Source organism: Trichosurus vulpecula, chromosome 1, assembly GCF_011100635.1.
Source record: "Trichosurus vulpecula isolate mTriVul1 chromosome 1, mTriVul1.pri, whole genome shotgun sequence".
Classification (NCBI taxonomy): domain Eukaryota; kingdom Metazoa; phylum Chordata; class Mammalia; order Diprotodontia; family Phalangeridae; genus Trichosurus; species Trichosurus vulpecula.
The window spans coordinates 268,967,871-268,991,621 of NC_050573.1; the positions used below are offsets into that span (position 1 = coordinate 268,967,871).

A 23,751-nucleotide genomic window follows, 5' to 3' on the forward strand; every position below is an offset into this window, starting at 1 on the left:
GTCCAGTTCTCAATCTACTATACCATATGTTGAATTGCATTTGACAGGCTGAACAAAAAACAAAATTGTAAGCACAATAAAATTGACCATATCTTTATAACAGGTTCATCATAGGAAGAATAGCAAGGTCCAGTCACAGTGGATCCCAGAGTACAGCAGTGGTTAGTAAGATCTAATAAGACTGGAAAGGCAGGAAGGGTCTAGAGGTGATGAGGAGTAGTTGCAGTTCCCACCCTCCATTCTCACTGTAGGGTCTGAGCCCCTCTGCTAATAATAATAGCTGACATTTACATAGAGCTTTCAGATTTATGAAAGCACTTTATACATATTTCATTTGAACCTCTGAAGAACTCTGAGATTTAGATGCTATTGTTATCCACATTTTTACAGATGAGAAAGCTGAAGTCCACAGAGATTGAGTGCTTTGCCTAAGGTCACAGAACTATTAAGTATCTGAAGCAGTATTTATAACCAGCTCTGAAGTCCAGTATTCTACCCCCAATGCCACCTAGTTTTATCTCAATAAATTTTCCTCTCCTTAAGGTGAGAAGATGCATATAGAGTAGTGGTTAGACAGCAAGCTTCATTGTCTTTTTTTAACATTCTTTTTATTTCTTGAGGGGGGAAGGCAGGGCAATTGGGGTTAAGTGACTTGCCCAAGGTCACACAGCTGGTACATGTGTCAAGGATCTGAGGCCAGATTTGAACTCAGGTCTTCCTGACTCCAGGGCTGGTGCTCTACTCACCGTACCACCTAGCTGCCCCAGCAAGCCTCATTATCAGAATGTTCTGTGTTCAATTCCTGCTGCTGATACATGACTATGTGATCCTCAATAAATCATTTAACCTCATATTGTCCTGGGCAATTCTTTCAGCCATCTTTTGCCAGGAGTGAATCTGTATTGGGTATTGACTGTGGTTTGTATTTTGAGACCACTGTGACTCAAACTTGAAAGATGCTGGTGAGTGGAGGGAAACCTCAATAAGTTTCCATGTGGAAAATCAAAAGCCCCATGCCACTAAGTACAGATGTTTTGGCCACAGAAGAACCTCTTGGGGCACTTGTTGTCTGTCACCTCTAACAATCTTCTTGATGTGTGCATGTGAAGTGAACAGGATCAAGAAAGTGATTTTCAAATTAGGAATACACAGTATTAATGAGGTCAAAATGATAAATAATGTAAGGGTACTAGAAGGATCATACCTAAATTCACACATGTTTAATCATAGTTGCAAAAGTAGGGCCAATATTCTGACTTTCAGTCTGCCTTTATATCCATTAACTAGGGTTTCCACAACCTCTATCTCTGAGAGTCAGATGTGACTAATGAAACTATTTAATAATCCTCCCAGAGGTTCCTACAGGAGCTCGGGTTAAGTAGTTCCTATTCTCCTGGGAGCTAGCAGATGATTTGAAAGAGCTCTCCTCTGAGCTTCCTATTTCCTCTCCATAATTCTCACCAAGTTTTTTTTTTGATCACATGATTTATAATGGGTAGTGTTAGAGAATGGGAAAAAGAGGAGAAATTGAAATAACCATTAGAAGTTGGCATTGTGGAAGCCACAGTGAAAGTATAGATTTATAGGTATGTCTTTATACCATTAGACAGATGATTATGGTTATATAATCAATGGCACATCGTTTCAGCATGATCTGCTTATACTTCATTAATGTTGTTGTTTTTGCTTTTGTTCAGTTGTTTGTCAGTCATGTCTGACTCTTTATGACCCCATTTCTGGTTCTTTTGGCAAGGATACTGAATTGACTTGCCATTTCCTTCTGCAGCTCATTTTACAGATAAGAAAACTGAGCCAGTGTTAAGTGACTTGCCCAGGGTTATATGGCTTAGTAAGTGTCTTGAGGCTAGACTTGAACTCAGGAAGACTACTCTTTCTGACTTCCTGCCTCTTGCTCTATCCACTGTACCACTTAGCTGCCAGCCATAATACTTAACAGAATAGTATCATTTAATTCTCAATGGATGCCCTGGATTCCTTAGCCAGTTTAATGTGCTTGCTTGCTGATCCCTTTTCCCTATCACGGCTTCCATCCTCATGGTCTTTTTTCCTTCACCAATCACTTTTGTTTTTTAATATATTCTCAAATCTTTGAAAATATTTTAAGTTATTATACATCTCAATCTTCTATAGTTTCAACTATATTTGAAGTTCTATGTGATCAGAGGCCATCAGTTTCATTATATCCACTTTCTGTCTTTCTCTTACTCCCTCTCTCCAAAATTATGTAACCATGGAGAAACCCTGGGAGCTCTGCAAATATTGATGACTTCCTTGACTAATTACATTTCTATCAACCCAGTCTACCCTTTAACCTCATCAACCTCTTCCCATTCTTTCTCCTTTCTATTTAAAAATGTCATCTAAACCCATGATTTCATTGGTATAGGAAACTTTTAAGGAGAAACTTTCCCTACCAAAGTAGATCAGAACCTTTTGGCAACTTCTAGTCTTAGAGAGTTGCCTAATGCACTAAGAGATTAGGTGCCTTGCTCAGAGTCATACAGTCATTATGTGTCAGAGGTACAAGCTGGACCTGGATCTTCTTGGCCCCCAGTCAAGCTCTCAGTCCACTATACCATATGTTGAATTGCATTTGACAGGCTGAACACAGAACAAAATTGTAAACACAATAAAATTGACCATATCGTTAAAAACATAAATAGTTACTAATCAAATCATAAATGATTACTAATGTAGGAGTCATTTTAATCAATTGTATATATTCATTCATATTATTGTTTTATTGCTACAAAGATTAAAATCAATGCCAACTTAGAAGAAATGGAAAAGATGAAAAATAAAGCATGCAATTAAACACTTCTAAACTGACCTATTCAAATAACCTATTGGTAACAAAAATTTAAGAAGTGGATAACATAAATTACATTGGTAGAGACTATCCCTATTGGTGGTAGAAATCTAACCAATATAAAAAATTCAATCAATCAATTAATCACTTGTTAAGTGGCTACTATAGTCTAGGTACTATGCTAGGCAATTTATTATGAACTGAACTGCTTTAAAAACAGCAAGAAGTAATGAAAGTATAAAATGTATTTGCAGAACGTTTGTCTTGACATTTGATTAAGTCATATCACCCCCAAAGCAATATAGGGATAAAACTACGAGGACAATATACAGACAAAAAAATTTTTAAAAATCCCATCAACCATTCTGCAAAAAAACTGTTTTTTTCATGAGTCACACTGCAATTATTCCACTGAAATTCTGTTATCTCAGTCCAAAATGTGTAGCGTTATGAAATAACAAAAGAACTAATGACGATCAAAATAGGAAGAATAATTGAACCAAACTAATATATACAGTAGATGTCTGTATGCATTATTAATGGAATAGGAAGATCTTCCCTGTCCATTAATAGACCTATGTCACTACATGTGTTCAATCACAGCTGTGATACATCCTGAGTCACATAGAGCCCAGGAGGAACTTACCTAAGGAGGAGCTTGCTTAGAGGTAGGCTTGCTTACTGGGAAGCTTGCTTGTAGAAAGGCTTGTACACCCTTTGGTACTAAGCTAATTAGGCACTGAGCCACATTCTTACTCTGAGCCTATTAGCCAAAAGTGTGTATATATTCTAAGGTTGGTATTTTGTTTTGGGGGCTTGCTCGTGAGAAGGACCTTTTGATTTCCTGAATGGGACTCTGAGTAACTGTTTTGTTATGAGCCCTGCCCCCCAACTACTCAAATATAAATGCTCCCCCAATATAGTGGTGTATGTAGGTGGTTGTATAACTTTGTTCAGGCAGTTAAAGCACTGCCTGTTGATCTTTGTGCTAAATTCTCTGCTTGTATTTTCTCTCTGCTTATATTTTCTCCATGTTCAGGGTGCTGACTTTTCTCCTGAACTAGTGAATGATACATACATTTAATTAAAGTAAGATTGTTGACCCCTTAAAGTTGCCTTTATTTTAGGAAAGCAGATCAAAGAACCTGTACTAGCAGGCCATCCTGGATGTGCCAGGGTGCTTGCTGCTATACTGTACTGGAGGCAACACAGTTTTCAGGGTGCTGAAGCTGTTATTCCACATACATACTATATATAAATATGTGTGTGTGTAAAATTATTCTATATGTACTTCTATTTATCTGTCTTTCTCTGGATGCAGATAGCATCTTTCTTCATATGTCCTTTATAGTTCATTTGGGTATTTATATGTAGACAAAATGACTTATTCACTCAAAGTCTTTCTTAAAACAGTACTGCTATTATTGTATACAATGTTCTCTTGGTTTTGCTTATTTTGTTCTTCATTATTTCATGCAAATCTTTTCATGTTTTTCTAAACTCATTGAACTCATCATTTCTTATAGCACAGTAGTATTCCATCCCAGTTCAGCCATTCCCCAATTGATGAGCACTGCTGCAATTTCCAGTTCTTTCCCACCACAAAGAAAAGTTGGGACTGAGTTGCGTATGATGATGTGATTCTAAAAATTGGGTAGGAAAAAGTGAAAAGGAGAAATTATCTCACAAAAATGGAGAGTGAAAAGAGGAACTAATACAGAGGAAGCAGTCCAGAGTGGAAGGCTGGTAATACTGGAACCTTACTCTCATCTGGGTTGAAGAGGAAACAATGTATATATCTGAAGAGGTTTAGAAGTCTTTTAAGCTTCTAGAGAGTTGAGAATATTGGGGAGGGAGGGACTCTTTGAAGGGGGTATTGATTAAGATTAGGAGGGTGGGGTAAATAGATAAGGGAGAGACTTTTATGGGGAAGATAAAGTAATAAGGGGATAAAGGGAGAAGATAAGGTAACTGGGATAGGGTGAAAAGAGAGGATGAGAAGGAAAATAGTGAGTAAAAGTAAGGGAAATTCACAAATAGCAGTTATAACTTTGAATGTGAATGGGATGAACTCACCCATGAAATGCAAATGGAAAGCAGAATGGATTAAAAATCAGAATCCAACAATTTGTTGTTTACAAGAAAAACATTTAAAAATGGGAGATACATACAGAGTTAAAATGGAGGGCTGGGGTAAAATTTATTATTCTTCAGCTGATGCAAAAAATAAGACAAGGGTAGCAATTATGATCTCAGACAAAGTTATAGCTAAAATATACATAATTAAAAGAGATAAACAGGGTAACTACATTTTGATAAAAGGTACTATAGACGATAAAGTGATATCAACACTGAACCTGCAGGTACCAAATACTATAGCATCTAAATCTTTAAAAGAAAAGTTAAATGAATTCTAGATGGAGATAGTAGTACTATAATGGTAGGTGACTTTAATACCACCACTTTTTCTATTTCCAGAGATGATTAGGGAAAAAGGAAAATAATCTCTATATTCTAGAATATTTATAAAACCCAGGTTCTCTTGACTCCAGGGCTGCCCCTCTATCCACAGCACCACAACCTAGGGTGTTTCTGTTACTTTGTGGGCAGAAATAGTGGGTCTTCTGTGGCTCCAGCTCTTAAGCTACTACTTTGGTTATCCGACACACAAAAGGAAGCTTGAAATGTTAGGACGGGGGTGAAACTAGGGTGTACCCAATATGAGGGCATCTTGTTCAACTACATATGGAAAGTGGACAGTGAGCTGGAAAGTTCAGGTTCTGCCCTCTATAAAGGAAAGTTGCGGGAGGAGTTTAGTTCTCCACCCTCCAACCCTCTAATCAGAAGAGAAAAGACTGAGGGTACTGGGGAAGTGTTGAGTATCCAAGGCAGAGTTATCAGCCTAGCAGGAGACCTGGACCTGCATCTGGGACCATTTCTAGTCATCCTGATCTATATCTTGCCACTGTACCCAGATGACTCTGGAGGAGACAATGAGGCTGGTGACTTTGTACAGCCCTCCCTCACTTAAAGTCATGGCATCTTCTTCCTGATGTCTTCCTCTTCAAGTACAAAGGATGAATAATGACGAGCATGGTGATTTGATTTAAAGTGATCAACTTATCTTGGGATAGGCATCTTGTTCCTGTGGAGTTGAAACCAAGGAGAGCTTCAGATCAAAAGTTCTAATCCTAGAATCCCTCAACTTGGTTTTAAAGTATTTTTATAATTATATTTCAGTATAATTAATTTGTTTTGTTATACTACGTGTTTATTTTGTACATTTAAAAACATTCTTATAAGGGGCCCATAGTCTTCAGACTTCCAAAGGATATGAAGATAAAAAAGGGTTAAGAATCCCTCGTAAAGAAAGAGAAGATGACTCAAAATAGATCTTTGGGAGACAGCCACAGTTAGGGAATATGACTGGGATGAAGTTGCAGGAAAAAAAGACTAAGAAGAAGCAGTCAGAGAAGCAGGAGGAGAAACAGGAGAGAACAGTGTCATGAAAACCTAGAGAGGAAAAATAGCCAGTAGAAGAGGACAATCAGCAGTGTCAAAAGCTGTAGTGAGGTCAAGAAGGATAGTACTTGGGAAAAACCTATTAGATTGGGCAATTACACAATCACTGGAAACTTTAAAAGGAGCAGTTGCAATTGAACAGTGAAGTCTGAAGCCTGATTGAAGATGCTCTAGATTCAAGTAAGAGCACACAAAATGAAGGCAGTGAGTTGGCTGTCTCAAGCAGTATAACTATAAGGGGAGGACATGGAATGATAGCTAGTGGGTATGATTGTATCAAGTGAGGGTTTCTATTAAGGATTCAAGAGACATGGGAATATATGTCGGGAAGGAGGGAAGGATCCAGTAGAGAGGGAGAGTTTAAGGATCAGAAGAAAGTGAGTAGGATTATAGGAGCAGTCCACTGGAAAAAGATGGGATCAAGGGTTCAGGTAAAATGTTTTGCTTTGGCAAGGAGCAAGGTCATCTCTTCAAGACAGTAGTGAAGAAGGGGATTGTTGGGGAAGACATCTGGGTGATATGAGATGGGGAGAAAGGGAAAAGAGAGCCTTTTGGGGAATGGCCTCAATTTTTTTAGTGAATTATAAGATGAGGTCCTAAGCTGAAAGGGTGGGGGGAAAGAGTACTGTGGAAGGCTTGAGAAGGAATGAAAATGACATATGTTTTGAAAGCGTCTTCCCTGAAAGTGTGAAATGGGAACTCAGGTTTTCACAGTGTTTTACAATAGATCACATTCTTATATTAGCACAAATGTGCAGTGAATACAAGATCCCACTGTGTTTATTGTTTGTAGCCTTTCAAAAAAAGTATTGATTTTTTTAAGATCAATGCAGACTTAGTGCCTCAACTCCAACAAAATGTCACCCATGTATATATTAAAATCATACAAAAGTCTTTGATAGATGCAACAACAGACAACTTTGTTTAATGACCTTCCAATTATATTAAGCAGGAATAAATATGGAGACATGATTACCAAAAGCATTTGCCTATCATGGAAGATGTTTAATAGAGACTCCAAGTGGAAGATGAGTTTTCTATATATGGTGAAGTCTTGCAGATGTTCCTTTTGACGGACGGAATTCTGTTGATTGCACCAAGCCCTACAGATTACTACAGGCTTTCACAAATAAGATTCACATCCAGTAAAAGAGCTTGGCCGAACAATGAACCAAGGAGGAAAAAAGTAGATTAGGCAATCAGTTAAAAACATTTATTAAGTGCCTACTTTGTGCCAGGTACTGTATTGGAAGTACAAAAAGAAGGAAATTATAGTTTCTGTTCTCAAGGGGCTCACAATCTTCAGTCTAATGGTAGAGACAAAATGCAAACAATAATGTGCAAACAAGTTAGATATAGGGTAAATTGGAGATAATCAACAGAGGGAAGGCACTAGCATTAAGGAAGATTGCTGAGATTTTAACTGGAATTTGAAGGAAACAAGAAAGTGGGGGTGTGGAGGGAAAGCATTTCAGGAATGGGGGACAGTCAGTGAAAGTGCTCAGGTTCAGGAGATGGAGTGTCTTGTGAGAGGAAGAGAGGCCAATGTCACCAGATCTCAGTGTATTTGGAGGAGCATAACGTATAAGAAAACTGGAAAGGTTGTGGTAGAGAGTGATGATGTTAAAAATCCTACAAAAAAATTTCCCAAAATATTGAATAGTGGATTTATAGAGTACCATGAAAAAATAGGCAATAGGTAATGAAGATATAGATGGTGCTATCTGCACCTTTGGAAGGGATTCCTCCATTAATGAAGTCACAAATGATTTATGTATTAATGTACACAAGGTCCTTATTATACAAAAAGTGTTGGTATCAGAAAAGGCAATTTAAAGTCAATTATATTAAGAAATAGGTACTAGAAATTCATAGTTAATAGCTTTTTAAAAAGTATAATTGTAATTCCCTCTTGAAAAGAAGTTATAAAAAATAAGCTTACTTTATCTTGTATTAAAACATTTAAGTTATATTATATTTTATTTTTTTTAATTTATTTAACATATTTAGTTTTCAGCATTGATTTTCACAAGAGTTTGGATTACAAATTTTCTCCCCATTTCTACCCTCCCCCCCACTCCAAGATGGCATATATTCTGGTTGCCCTGTTCCCCAGTCAGCGCTCCCCTCTGTCACCCCACTCCCCTCCCATCCCCTTTTCCCTTCCTTTTGTGTAGGGCAAGATAAATTTTACCGCCCCATTGCCTGTGTATCTTATTTTCTTGTTGCATGCAAAAACATTTTTGTTTGTTTTTGAACATCTGTTTTTAAAACTTTGAGTTCCACATTCTCTCCCCTCTTCCCTTCCCACCCACCCTCCCTAAGAAGTCAAGCAATTCAACATAGGCCACATGTGTATCATTATGTATAACCCTTCCACAATACTCATGTTGTGAAAGACTAACTATATTTTGCTCCTTCCCAAACCATCCCCCTCTATTGAATTTTCTCCCTTGACCCTGTCCGCTTTCGAAAGTGTTCGTTTTTGACTACCTCCACCCCCATCTGCCCTCCCCTCCATCATCCCCCCCATTTTTTTTTGTCTTCTTCCCTCTTCTCTCCTATGAGGTAAGATTCCCAATTGGGTATGTATGGTATTCCCTCCTTAGGCCAAATCTGATGAGAGCAATGTTCACTCATTCCCCCCTCATCCGCCCTCTCCCCTCCTCCCACAGAACTGCTTCCTCTTGCCACCTTTATGGGAGATAATCCATCCCATTCTATCTCTCCTTATCTCCCTCTCTCAGTATGTTCCTCTCTCATCCCTAATTTGATTTTATTTCTTTTAGATATCTTCCCTTCATCTTCAACTCACCCTATGTCCGCTCCCCCCCCCTCTCCCTCTCTCTCTCTCTCTCTCTCTCTCTCTCTCTCTCTAGATATATATATATATATATATATATATATATATATATACATACACACATAGATATATACATACATACACATTCACCCACATATATACATAAACATATATGTATGCATATTCCCTTCAGCTACCCTAATACTGAGGTCTCATGAATCATACACATCATCTTTTCATGTAGGAATGTCAACAAAACAGTTCACCTTTAGTAAGTCCCTTGCAATTTCTTTTTCTTGTTCTTTTTCTTGATTACCTTTTCATGCTTCTCTTGATTCTTGTATTTGAAAGTCAAATTTTCTATTCAGTTCTGGTCTTTTCACTGAGAAAGCTTGAAAGTCCTCTATTTTATTGAAAATCCATATTTTGCCTTGCAGCATGATACTCAGTTTTGCTGGGTAGGTGATTCTTGGTTTTAATCCTAGCTCCATTGATCTCCGGAAAATCGTATTCCAAGCCCTTCGATCTCTTAATGTAGAGGCTGCCAGATCTTGGGTTATTCTGATTGGGTTTCCACAATACTCAAATTGTTTCTTTCTGGCTGCTTGCATTATTTTCTCCTTGATCTGGGAGCTCTGGAATTTGGTGACAATATTCCTGGGAGATTTCTTTTTGGGATCTATTTGATGAGGCGATCGATGGATTCTTTCAATTTCTATTTTGCCCTGTGGCTCTAGAATATCAGGGCAGTTCTCCTTGATAATTTCTTGAAAGATGATATCTAGGTTCTTTTTTTGATCATGGTTTTCAGGTAGTTCAATAATTTTTAAATTGTCTCTCCTGGATCTATTTTCCAGGTCAGTGGTTTTTCCAATGAGATATTTCACATTATCTTCCATTTTTTCATTCCTTTGGTTCTGTTTTATAATATCTTGATTTCTCATAAAATCACTAGCTTCCACTTGCTCCAATCTAATTTTTAAAGTAGTATTTTCTTCAGTGGTCTTTTGGACCTGCTTTTCCATTTGGCTAATTCTGCCTTTCAAGGCATTCTTCTCCTCATTGGCTTTTTGGAGCTCTTTTGCCATTTGAGTTAGTCTGTTTTTTAAGGTGTTGTTTTCTTCAGTGTATTTTTCAGTATTTTTTGGGGTCTCCTTTAGCAAGTCATTGACTTGTTTTTCATGGTTTTCTCACATCCTTCTCATTTCTCTTCCCAATTTTTCCTCTACTTCTCTAACTTGCTTTTCCAAATCCTTTTTGAGCTCTTCAATGGCCTGAGACCAGTTCATGCTTTTCTTGGAGGCTTTTGGTGTAGGCTCTTGCACTTTATTGATTTCTTTAGGCTGTATGTTTTGGTCTTCTTTGTCAGCAAAGAAAGAATGCAAAGTCTGAGGCTGAATCTCAGTGCGTTTTCGCTGCCTGGCCATATTCCCAACCAACTAACTTGACCTTTGAGTTTTTCAGTGGGGTATGACTGCTTGTAGACTAGAGAGTTCTATGTTCCACGTTTGGGGGGGAGGTGCCAGCTCTGCCATACCAGCACTGCTCCTTCCCCAACCCCCAACCCAGACTAGGCTTAGATCTTCAGCAGGCTGTTGCACTCCTGCTCTGATCCGCCACTTAATTCCTCCCACCAGGTGGGCCTGGAGCTGGAAGTAACAACAGCTGTAACTGCCCCACCTCTGCTGCCCCCGAGGCTGGAAGCCGAACCAGGAACTCCTTCTACTCCCTCAGCTTTTCCCAATAACCTTCTCGACAGTCTTTTGTGTTTGTGGGTTAAGGAGTCTGGTAACTGCCACAGCTCACTGATTCAGGGCGCTAGGGCCCCCTCCGCCCGGCTTCTGGTCTGGATGGTCCATGATGTTCAGGCTGTGTTCTGCTCCACTCCGTTCCCAGCTCCCAGCTCCCAGCTCCGTGTGGGATAGACCTCACCCAGAGACCATCCAGGCTGTCCTGGGCTGGAGCCCTGCTTCCCTCTGCTGTTTTGTGGGTTCTGCCGTTCTAGAATTGGTTCAGAGCCATTTTTATAGGTTTTTGGAGGGACTCGTTACGGAGCTCACACTAGTTCCTGCTTACCAGCCACCATCTTGGCTCCGCCCCCCATTTACTATCAAAACATTTAAGTTATAATTACAACCGTGTGCTAATTTTTAGAATGAAGAAAAAACTGTGTGTTGATTTATTCTGGTATAGTTTTTATAACCAAATTGCATAATAGTACTATATACCACCCTTCACTTCACATTTATGTTTTCCATCCCAATCATAAATAGGGTCATTGCTGCAAAAATACCTGATTATTCATCAGTTTTCCTATGAGTGTCTCATAACTTGTTGATAGTCAAATAATTCTCTTCTTTCTTGAAATGGCTACTTATTAGGACCTTGACACAATGAATTTTGAGTCCAGGGCTCTCTGCACATATCCTACATCTTCCCTAACAGCACTCTGCTAAAGAATAATGCTCTCTCTTTGGGGTTTTGGAATCTCTCACTATGGTTGGAAGGGCCAGTGGATGTTGCAAAATTCTAGATGCCATTTTTTATTTCGAGTTTAAGCCAAATCTTAAGAACTTAAGTAACATATACAAGTGTAATGACTAATGAATAATTTGATGTTTTCCTTTTGGTCTGTTTAGATAAAACTTCAGCATAAGAAAACTAAAGAGAGCATAGAATTCCCTTTTCTGCAACACTTCACCAATGTGGAAGGATGTACTGTGGCTGAACTTCCAGTCCTCACAGCCAGTTGTGCTTTCTCAACAGGTTTGTAATTAATTTCAATTCCACAAATATGAATTAAGGCATATTGCACACACATGCTTTGTGGGAGATATAAGAGCAGTCACAAAGGGGCTTGTGCACTCGCAAAGCTTAATCTATAGCAGACAGTTATGACAAATATGCTTACTACTTTAATGCATAATAATACATTGTATTTTGAATGCCTGTCAAAAATAAAATGCTATCTAACTACAGCAATGGCCAAGAGTCATTTTTTTCTTTGTGTGTATATCTATGTGTTTTTGTGTGAGCAATTGTGTGTGTTTCATCTATGAATATTTACAACCTTGAGTCATACATGACTATAGAAATGAGCTTTGACAACTGAAATAAGTCATAGCTTGATGACTAGTACCTATCTTTAAATTAATCACAATTTCAAAGGATTTTAAATACAGTGTTCTTTTTTGTAGGCAGCAAAAAGGCCCAATGAATGAACCTTCACCAAAAATGAGAATATTATGGTTATCTCAGAGGCTTAGAGTTGCCTGGGACCTCAGAAGTCACCTAGTCCAAAAAATACCTTAAAAAGTACTTCAAATAATAAAAATGCATTAACTAAAAGGTATTTGTGTAACACTACAACATGTCATAAAAGTTGGGAGCAGCTCTAGCTCAAAGTGCTCTAGGAAAGACAAATCCACTATGATCTCAAACAACATAGTCCACTTCTGGAAAACTCTAATTATTAGGGAAAAAATCCTTACATTAAAATTAAATTGGCTTCTTTGCAACTTCTACCCATTGCTTCTAATTCTGACCTCTGCAGCCAAACACAACAAGTCCAATAACTTTTCCACATGACAGTCCTTCAACCAGTTGGTCAGCAGGTCAAAAAGAATTTTTAAGCAATTATTATTTGCAACATACCATGCTAAACACTAGGGATACAAAAATTGGTCAATACAGTCAGTGTCCTCAAGGACCTTATATTTTAATGGGGAAGACAACATCTAATAACTAGGTACATACACAATATTTAACAAGTAAAAGTAAGCTCAGAGGAGATGGCACTAGTAGTTTCAAATATGTGAATTTAGCTATCATGTCCCTCCTACGGCTTTTTCTCCATCCAGGCTAAATATTCCCATTTCCTTCACCTGATCTTCACATGGCACAATCTCCTGGCATGTCATCATCCTAGGTGCTTCCTCTGGATGGTCTCCAATTTTCATTTCTATTCCTTTCCACTGGTTGGCCACCATGCTTGGGAGGCACCCCATCCTTCTCTCTGTCTCATTACCCCCAATTTTCTGCAAGGCCTAGCTAAAGTGTGACCTTCAATATGAGGCCTTTTCTAATACTCTCAGTTGCTGGAGCTTTCCCTGCAAAATCACTTTGTACCCATTTCATATATAATTATAGATGTGCGTATTGTCTCCCCCAGCTAGACTGTAAGACTCCTGAGGGCAGTGACTATTTTCGTTTTTGTCTTTATATTTATCCCCAGTGCCTAGTATACTCCTTAGCAGATAATATGGACTTAATAAATGCTGGTTGATTGATGCTTATCCCACATCTCTTCAATAGCTGTTATTTCATGTACACATTAGTAATACTTAGGCTGTATCTTGATAGAATAGAATTGAATTGAAGAGAATCACGCGCACACACACACACACACACACACACACACACGGAAAAGAAAGAAGAGGATCACTGAGGAATATTTTTTTAAATGGAGAGAAAAGAAAATAAAGTTCAGATAAGCAGATCTTTGAAAGCTACAGGCTGTTAAACCTGTGATGTTTCTTTAACCCTTTCGCCACCTTCAGGATGGGAGAGCAGCCTGCAGTTGGTCTACACACCCAGTTGTTAATGCTTTATGGAAGAAACACCTTCCAAACTTGCTGAAATACAGAGCCTTCATTTTGTGTGTCTTTCTACACTCTAACTCTGACAGAACTACCTCTTTGCCCAAACCTGTTCTTAATGCCAGGAGCATTGTCACCAGAGGCTGAGAAAGATGGCATTTTAATAGCAGGCTTTCCTGCCTTTTTACCTTTTTTCAACATGATTGTTGACTCAGAGTTACAGTTCTTGTGACTATTTTGTCATCATGTTTACAGATGCTGACTGACTTTACCTTTTGACAAGTTTCTCCATCAAACCTAATTCCCTGAGTAAGGAACTCGAGGGGAAAAAGTGGCCATAAAGGAGCTCCAGAAGAGAAAGGAGAGCAATTGAAAGCAACAGAATACAATGATTAAATCTACCTTGAGGAAGTTATCTTTTGATATTTTGTTTTTGCCCTGTCTGGCTTAAATTTTTAGTAAAAAATTATTCGATATTTGCTAGTTTGTTTTATAGAAGTTTTCTTGCTATTTGGAGTAAATGTGAAAGGATAGAAATGGTTTTTATTCTCAAGGAATTTACATTCTGATAGAAGAAATGGAAGAGAATAAATTGCAGTCTGACTGGGCATGGATCAATCAATCTATCATTCCACATTTCCCTCTGTTTTACAACCCCTAATTCTGTTCTTTACCCTGATCATTAACCCTATGCTAGCTGAATTCTTCTCCCTCAGCTTTACTCCTAACCATGTCCATTATCCTTATTATGCCATCCAATCTCACTATTCCTCAGTTCTTCCCCAATTCATCAACTCTGCACTGGTTGTTCTCTTCTCCCTTTATTAACTTTACTCCTTGGTGAATCAGTTCAACCCAACAGTATCTATAAATGCCATTCCCTTTCCTGCTTGTCCTAGTGCCAACTATGTCTTGCTAAATCCCCATCTTAGATTACTCCTACCCTTTCACTCCTATGCATGTGCTGATGTAGTAGATGTAGAAAAAGTCACAAAACCATGCTGAATGGGTCTATTATAAATTTATGTTACATGTTGCCAACTTGACCCTCACTGAAGCAAAGCAAATCTTTTACACCCATGTAATCAATTCACTCTACCACTCATAAAGATTCCACTCTCCATCTTTTCATCTCTCTTCAAGCTCATTATGGTGCCTCTCCCACCACTCTCTGCACTGATGATCCAATTAAATACTTCACTAAAAAAAATCGAGAACATTCATCAAGACCTTCCTTTTCTCCCCTTTCTCCTCTCATATCACTGAGATACCTCTCCCAACTATCCTTTCTTGCCTACCTTTTTTATATGAAAAAGTGTCCCTTCTCCTTCCCGAGGCAAAGCTAATTCCATAAATTCTTGATTCCATGACCTCTTTCTTCTCCAACAGATTTCCCCCACTGTCATCTCCACTCCCACTAATCTTCACTATATATTGGCTTTTCCCCTGCTGCTCATACACCAATGATTCTTCCATCCTTAAAAAATTAAAGAAACAAAAAACCTCACTTGATCCTGCCATCCCTGCTATCATTTTAAATCTCTCATCTCCTTCACGGTTAAACCCCTTGAAAAACTATGTAGACTCAGGGGTACTGGTGGCACAGTGGATAGAGCACAAGTTCTGGAGTCAGGAGGACCTGAGTTCAAATCTGGTCTCAGACACTTGACACTTATTAGCTGTTTGACCCTAAGCAAGTCACTTAATCCTGATTGCCTTACACAAAAAAGAAAGGAAAAAACCTATCTAGATATGATGTTCCTACTTCCTCTCTTCTAAATCTATTTTAAACCATTTATAGTCTGCCTTCCATTCAACTGAAACAGCCCTCTTCAAACTTACCAGTAATCTCTTTTTTTTTCATTATTTCACATTAGTAATGTTGTGAAAAAATATATTATAGTTTAAAAAATAGTAAGCTTTGATCTGCATTCAGACTCCAGTTCTGGTTAGCATTTTTCATTATAAGTCTTTTGGAGCTTTCTTAAATCTTTATATTACTGAGAATAGCTAAGTCATTCATGGTTGACCATTGTACAATACTGCGATTACTGTGTACAATGTTCTCCTGGTTCTGCTCACTTCACTTTGCATCAGTTCATGTAAGTTCCAGATTTTTTCCTGAAAGCATCCTGCTCATCATCTCTTAAGCAAAATAGTATCTCATCATATACCACAACTTGTCCAGCCATTCCCTAATTGATAGGCATCTCCTCAATTTCTACTTCTCTGTCTGCCACAAAAGAGCTGCTATAAATATTTTTGTACATGTAGGTCCTTTTCTGTTTTAAAAAATCTCTTTGGGATACAGACCTAGTAGTGGTATTGTTGGATCAAAGGGTATGTACATTTTTATAGCCCTTTGAGCATAGTTTCATATTCCTCTCCAGAATGATTGGATCATTTCACAATTCCATCAATAGTGCATGAGTGTCTCAGTTTTTCCATATCTCCTCCAGCATTTGTCATTTCTCTTTTGTGTCATATTAGCCAATCTGATAGTTGTTATGCCAATCTCATGGCAAATGAAATCAATAAAGAAATAATTATTAATCACTAACCAATAGACACCATGCTAGGGGCAGAAAGGAATATGGGCAAAGTGGAAACAAACTGCTATGAAAATTAATACTTGCCATCAAGGATTTTATACTCTAGCTGGAAAGAAGGCATGTGCCAGATGTGATCGAAACATAATAGGATTGTGGTTTTGTGTGACTTGTATTTTGTTCCTTTTTGGTGACATTTCACTTGGCAGAGTGCAATGGAAAAAGGCCTGGCTCCGGAGTTAGATGATGTGGGTTCAAATTGTACTTCTTACTTCTACTAGCTATGAAATCTTGAGTAAATCCCTTAACCTCTCTGGGCCTCAGTTTTCATATCTTTAAAATTTGGAGATTAGAATAGATGACTAGTAAGGCCTTTTTTAGTTCTAGTTCTATTATCTGATTCTATAATACTATGATATACATGAAAAAAATGATGCAGGTCGGTATAGCATTGGGGCATGTAATCCTGATTTCTGTCTATCATTATTAAGTAAGAATTTAATATTTCATCATAGGATACATCATCAGGCTATATAGCCTAAGATAAAAAAAGAGATGGGGTTATTAATTTTTATTCCATTCTATGAATTCCTTGAGGCACAGTTAGATTGATTCTAGGTCTTGAGTATATGCAAAAGAGCAGTTAGGTTATTTGAAGTGACACTTGACTTAACAAACATTTAGATTCTACTATGTATATTTCATGGTGTTAGATACTGGGGAGTTGCAAATAAGGTAGGTTCCCTATGCTCAAGGAATTTGCAATTTGGTGAGTCTAAAATATACCCATTTACAAATATAATAGAAATTATAAGACAACATGTGCTAAAGATGAATACAAAGTGCTATGAGATCAGGTAGGGATAGATCATTTCTTGTTAGGGAGAATTAATATAGACATAAGCCTCAAAAAGTATGTGAATGTTAGAAAGATCTTTTTATTTTAAAAATATTGTATTTTAAAATAATAGTATTTCAAGAAAATTATAGAAATGTGATTAAATTCTATCAGCTATACAGAGGATTCTCACTTTAAAAAGTGTTGATTTGCTTAGTCTAGTCCTCTTTATTGATTTGTTTGCTGACTTTTAGGCAGTTAACATGATCAAAATGCACTAGACTAAGACTTAGAAAATATGGGTTCTCGTCTGAGCCTTGCTTTTAATCACCTATGGGACCTTGGACAAGTCTCTTAAATTCTTTGGGAATCAGTTTTCTTGCCTATAAAGTGAGGCAGTTAGATTGATATCCCTTGAAGGTCTAAAATTTGTGATTATCTAGTAATATACAACATAGTTTACCAATGGTGAACATAAAAGTTATTTATACTTTGATTAAATGAATTGTGTAGTATAACTGGATGATACCTTGCTTTCCCTGCCATATTTTTATTTATGCCATTGGCTATAATAAATTTCACAATGAAAAGATCTATAATTTTAAAAACATAATAATAATTAGCAAACTGATCTGGCACTTTCTTAAAGCTAGTTTTTTGTTAATCTTTATTCCAATTTCTTCATATTCAAAAACCAGAGTCAGAACTTCACATGTTTGTATGGTTGGGGAAATTTCAGCATCCTTAATTTGTGCCCATGTAATAGTTATATATGCCATTTTTTTTCATTTCCCTTCCAAAATATTTCAGCGACTAAAGAGACTTACAAGCTCAGTAGGAACAGCTGATGACTTTGACAAAACAGAAAAAAAACTCACCTAGGCAACAAAGTAAATACAAAGAGATGAGTGACAGTATTACACTTAATAGAATTAACAGCATAAATACAATCCCTTGGTCTGAATTTGGTACTACTGATGTGAGCAGGCTGAAATATAGTGTAGCATCATAGGATCATAGACTTAGAAATGGAAGGGACTTTAGAAGCTATTTTATTCCCATCCTCTTTATACTGCAAATGAGAAAAAGAGACCCAAAGAGATTAGGTGACTCACCCAAGGTCAAAAAGATGGTGACAATTGAGATTTGACCTGAGGGAAACAAACAAGCTGCACGTAACAGAAGTTCAGTTTCTTATGAAAGCCTAATCTTTGTTCTTTATCATATATTGAAATGCCTGTGTTTGCTAATGATTAAGTCCATTATTGAATTAAAAAAGAAAAAGAAAAAAACTAGTCATGATTTCTATCAGTATTACCCATTATACTTATAAGTAACACCTAAGAAGGCATCAAATAGGGATGCTTATGAAGAGTGTTTGCTGCTATTATGAAGGATATCATATACCATCCAAATGGACAAGGGCTTTGCAACTAATGGTATGGTCTTATACATGCATTTGTGGATGATACTGTGCTGGTTTTATCATGTCCCTACACATTGCAAGACTTCCTCCCTAAGATACCTGTTCTCAAAAGAAGCTTGCCTAACAATCCATGAAGAAATAACTGATGGATAAAAACGCCTGTTGATCATTGCACGAAATGTTGTGTATTCGGTAACCCTCTGGTTTAGTTCATTGATACACATATCTGTGACAGATCATGTAGCTAAATAGTGAATTGATTCCAGAACTGACCAAGAAGAAGAGAGCAGGGAACAGCTAGGTGTTTCAACAATCCGGCTAGCAGCTGTTGTGGGGGTGTAAGACCAACCCATGCCCAACAACAAGAATGCTACCAGCACACTGCAAAAGCACAGGTTCTTTTGATCTGCTTAACTAAGGAAAGCTATGTTAAGGGGTTGACAAGCTTACTTTAATTCAGCACACAAACACCATTCACTTAGTTAAGGGGGAAAAAGCCAGTACCCTGGACTTCAGAACAAAATACAAACAAAGTACAAACATCAACAGACAGACCTTGTCTGATTCAAATCCCAATACATAGTTACCAGAGTTTAACAAAGTCCCAACATCCAGGTTTTACGACCTGGAGGGCTTCTTAGCTACAGCTGCCCAGAAGTCTCCAAATGCCACCAAGAGTGAGAGCCCTGTGCAAATGGCTCTGTCTTCTCCTCTTGTAGGGTTTCAGACGTCATCAAACGTCATCTGAATGACCAGAACTTAGGCTGCTATGATTGGCTCTTGAATTAGCACCACCCCTTGGTACACTGGGAGCTTCACACCCGCATAGGCTTAGCACCTAATAAGGGTTTGGGCCTGGGGCTTAGCACCTAGTAAGACTCAAGACCGGCATGGCTCTGGAGTTAGCACCTCCCCTTAGCCCCACCTTGGGCCCCCCCTTAGTTACCAATTCACACCCACATAGGTTTTACACCTAATAGGGGTTTGGGCCTGGAGCTTAGCAACTAGTAAGGCTCAATGAAATACACCGAATTACTCAAAGGAAACAAAAGCCAACTAAGTGCTAAGAGCCCATTTTGCTTACCAACACACTAGGTGGCACAGAGCACAGGGCCTGGAGTCAGGAATATCTGAGTTCAAATCTGACCTCAGACACTTAGTAGCTGTGTGATCCTATGCAAGTCACTTAACCCTGTTTACCTCAGTTTCCTCATCTATAAAATGAGCTGGAGAAGGAAATGGCAAATCTTTCCAGTATGTTCACCAAGAACGCCTCAAATGGGGTTACAAAGAGTCAGACACTACTGAACAACAAACAAACAAACAATAATAACGACAGAGCAGGCCAGTAAAATTTCAACTTCTTCCAGTGATCCTTAGTGATAATATGTAATTCTTGTGTAATTCAACTGAAGATAAAGTAGATTGAACTTACACTATGGTACAATGAAGATTGTGTTAATTTCAGGACTTATTCATTTTAAATCAAATATTGTGTTGTTTTCAGTGAAAGAATATACTCTTTCCATTACCACTGGCAAAGCATCAACTTTGAATACCAACATGGATGTGTATGTCACTTTGTGGGGATCCTTAGGAGACACAGGAAGAAGAAAGCTAACCAGAAAAGGAGAGAAACTTTTCACCAAAGGAAAGGTATGGTGATAGCTTTATGAATCTTTATATTCTGGGCTGTATTCTACAGCTCTGTATTGCAGTCAAATTTTTTATGGCTACTAGATTATACGACTGCTTCAGATAACAGTAAGCCATTTGGAGTAATTTTTCTCTTATTTTATTTTCATTATATATTTAAAAGTGGTGTAAACCCTCAGATGCTGTGACAAAAATAAAGTAAATAGACTTCTTAAATTAAGGAGGACAGTTCTAGAATTCATATTTCTCAATTGTTTTATTTTTTACCAAGACTTGTGACCTTTCTTTTCTTTTCCACATCTTCCCTTGTCTCTGCTGTTTTGTCTCTCCTCTTTCTTTTCCTTCTTTTTCCCTGCTTTTACTATTTTATCTCCTCTCTCTTTCTCTCCCCCTCCCTCCCTCTCATTAGGTGCCTACTATGTACATGGCATTATGCTAGACATTGGGGATACAAAATGAAAAATATGCTCCCTGCCCTTAAGTATTATTCAGTTTAATGCTGGGGGCTGGGAAGCTGGGTGTTATGTTGTATGCACAGATGAGTACATAATGAATAAAATGGAAGAGAAGCAAAGAATATGATGTAATGTGATGTGTTATATAGCAATACACATTTATTAAGCACTGTATATGCCAGTGTACTGGCAATTAAGTTGGAACTTTCTTACTGTTTTAGAATGATTAATTAAGTATCTTTGATTGAGCCTTACTAGGTACAAAACCCCAGGCCCAAACCCCTATCTACTAGGTTCTAAGCATGTGGGTGTGAAGTCCTCAGGGTTCTAAGGGGAGTTGCTAAGACCAGAGCAAATAGTAGGAGCCTGAGTTCACATGTCATTTGATGATGGCTAAAGAGTGTATAAAAAGACTGAACAGAGCTATTTGCTTGGGGGCTATCACTCTTGGAGGTGTGTTGATGTGAAGAGTCTGGGTAGCTGTAGTTAAGAGCTCTCCAGCTTGTAAACCTGGATGTTGGGACTTTGTTAAACCTTTGTAACTATGCATTGAGATTTGAATCAGACAAGGCCTGTCTGTTGATGTTTGTAATTTGTTTGTATTTGCTCTGAAGTTCAGGGTGCTGGCTTTTTCCCCTGAGCTAAGTGAATGATATTTGTATATTCGATTAAGCTGAGATTATTACTTTCCTTAGTAAAGCAGATCAAAGAATCTGTGTTGGCAGCTTTCTGTGTGCTGGTTGTCGATGGGTCTTATACCCCTAGTATATTGTTGCTGCTAGTAAATTGTTGCAACAACCAGGCACTATGCTAAACTCTGGTGTTACAAATAAGAAAAAAAGATAGTCCTTGCCCAAGGCGCTTACACTCTAACAGGGTAAGACAACACACAAAAGGAAGCTGAAGGAGTAAGAGGGACCACCAGAAGATATGATGTTCTATTAGGTCAAAACCAAAGAGAGCTATTAATGGAAAATGGAGAGTTGGAGCCAGGTAAAATGCTATGAATAATTTGAGGAGGAAAAAAATTTCTTTTATTTTAGGTGATTGTCAGGGAAGGCTTCAAAACATCTGATTTGTACCTTAAAGAAAGGGGAGGTACTTCAAAATAGTTGGAGATAATGGAGCAGGGAGGGAGCTGGGGCATGTTAAGCAATGGTACTGAGATTTAAAAAAAAACAGCATGAAATGAGGGATGGAGAATAGTCCAGTTTGGCTGTAACCTACCTATAGAATACATGTAGGGGAGAAGGATGAGACAGGGCTGGAAATAGAAGTTGGGGTAAGGTTGTGGTGAGCCTTAAATGTCTTAATCAGTAGGCCATGGGAAACCACTGGAGGTTATTGAGCAGAGGAGTAATTTGACCTATATGCACCTTGGGAAAACAAATTATTCCAGGATCTGATATTATTAAATATTTTTAGAGAACCTTGAGATTTTTGGAAGAACTTTGGAATTCCAAAATAAGACTTCCCAGAAGGAAGATTTGGAAATAAGACATGCTGGAAGGTGGGAGATAGTTACCCTAATCTGGAAAAGAAAATGTGAGGCCCTGGACTAGGATAGTTGGAATGGAAGTTAAGAGGAGTGACCAGAAGTATTTCAGAAGAAAAATAGCAGATTTTGCCAGCTGATAGGTTGTGTGGGATGAGAAAGCACGAGTTGTCGATTTTTCTCCTAGATTATAAACCTAGATGACTGGAAGCATGGTGGTACCATTAACAGAGACAGAGAAATGAAGGGAAGAGACAGGTTGGGGAGAAGATAAATTCAGTTTTAGACATATAGAGGTTGAAGTAGTAGAGACCAGTCAGCTGGAAATATGCAAAAGACAATTAGGAATATGGAATTTACCTTGAAGGACAGGTTGGAGGTGGAGATAGAGATGTGAAATTCATATTCCTTCTCTTACTCATTCTCCTCAATCTCTTCTTACTTATCTCTTTCCTCCGCCTGCTCCTCAAATATTTTGGTCTCTCTCTGCTCGGCAGCTCGTATTTACTCACAAAACCACAATCCTTATATGCCTAGGCAGGCATCTGTTTTCTAGGGAAATTGAACATAATCCCATTCAACTCTCCTGGACCCCACCCCAACTAGCTTTGCTTAAATCCTCTCTAGCAACATTGTGCCTAGCCACCCTGTACTGTGAAATATTTTTGAGCAGGCACCATACAAGGTGAGCAAGGAAAACCAAAAGTGAGATCATGATAGTACTGTCACTTACACTTTTTGCCTAGAGTTGCCCCTGATCATACCTATTTTAGAGATTACAAGATTTAAGTTACAGATTTAGTTCTGTAACTCGTGTTAAGCAAACTGGGTCTTCTATCTCCGTGGTTATTCAGCTTACCATTCTGATATTGATTATATCCCCAGAGCCTTGAAAAGTTCCTTTTCTGTAGGACGGAATCAATGAAATGTTTGTTAAATGGATCAGTCAGTTACGCCTGGTTTCCAGTAACACTTTGGACATGGACTTTATTTTTCCTCAGTCTCTTCATTTCTAAAATACATGTAATAATAATTGCTGTCTACATTAGGAATTGCTGGGAGTACGGATATTACAACAACTCACCTTTTTCTCACCTTTTGGAGGTGAATGCCTTCTTTAAAGTCAGTGGCATATTATTTAGGAAATGAGTGCACTGGTCCATTGATCTCAATGGAACCCTGGAGGCCTAAATGAGCTTATTCACCTCTAAAAGGAGAGTGGCTTCATGCCTGTTCCCTAGCAGAATATTTTTAAAACACTTGGAAGCACTTTAAAATTCCAAAATAAGACTTTCCAGAAATTCAAGTAGCCTCCTTGGCCTGAGGGATGCCCAGGTCTCCCTTGGCACTTCTAAATTGGGAAAGTTTTCTTTTTCTAGGAGACATCTGTCAGAACAGTGCATTAAATAAATGTATTTGGAACATCTAAACAGAGCTTGGCAGCATCAGGGACAGCTATTGACCCTATAGTGCGCAACTGACAGGCTTACTTTTGCTAAGTCTTGGATAAAAATAATTGTACAATAATTACATGTACAACAAATGTACAATAATAGGTGACATTTTTGTAGCAATTTCA

General features: G+C 38.1%; 1 protein-coding gene across 1 annotated transcript in view; it reads left to right on the forward strand.

Moving 5' to 3' along the window:
* The window catches only part of RP1 (RP1 axonemal microtubule associated), a 629,473-nt gene that overhangs the window by 529,572 nt on the left and 76,150 nt on the right, over positions 1-23,751 (forward strand). The window contains 2 exon segments of the mRNA XM_036741155.1: positions 11,795-11,921; positions 20,074-20,222. Coding sequence (XP_036597050.1) covers positions 11,795-11,921; positions 20,074-20,222 — 276 coding nt within the window.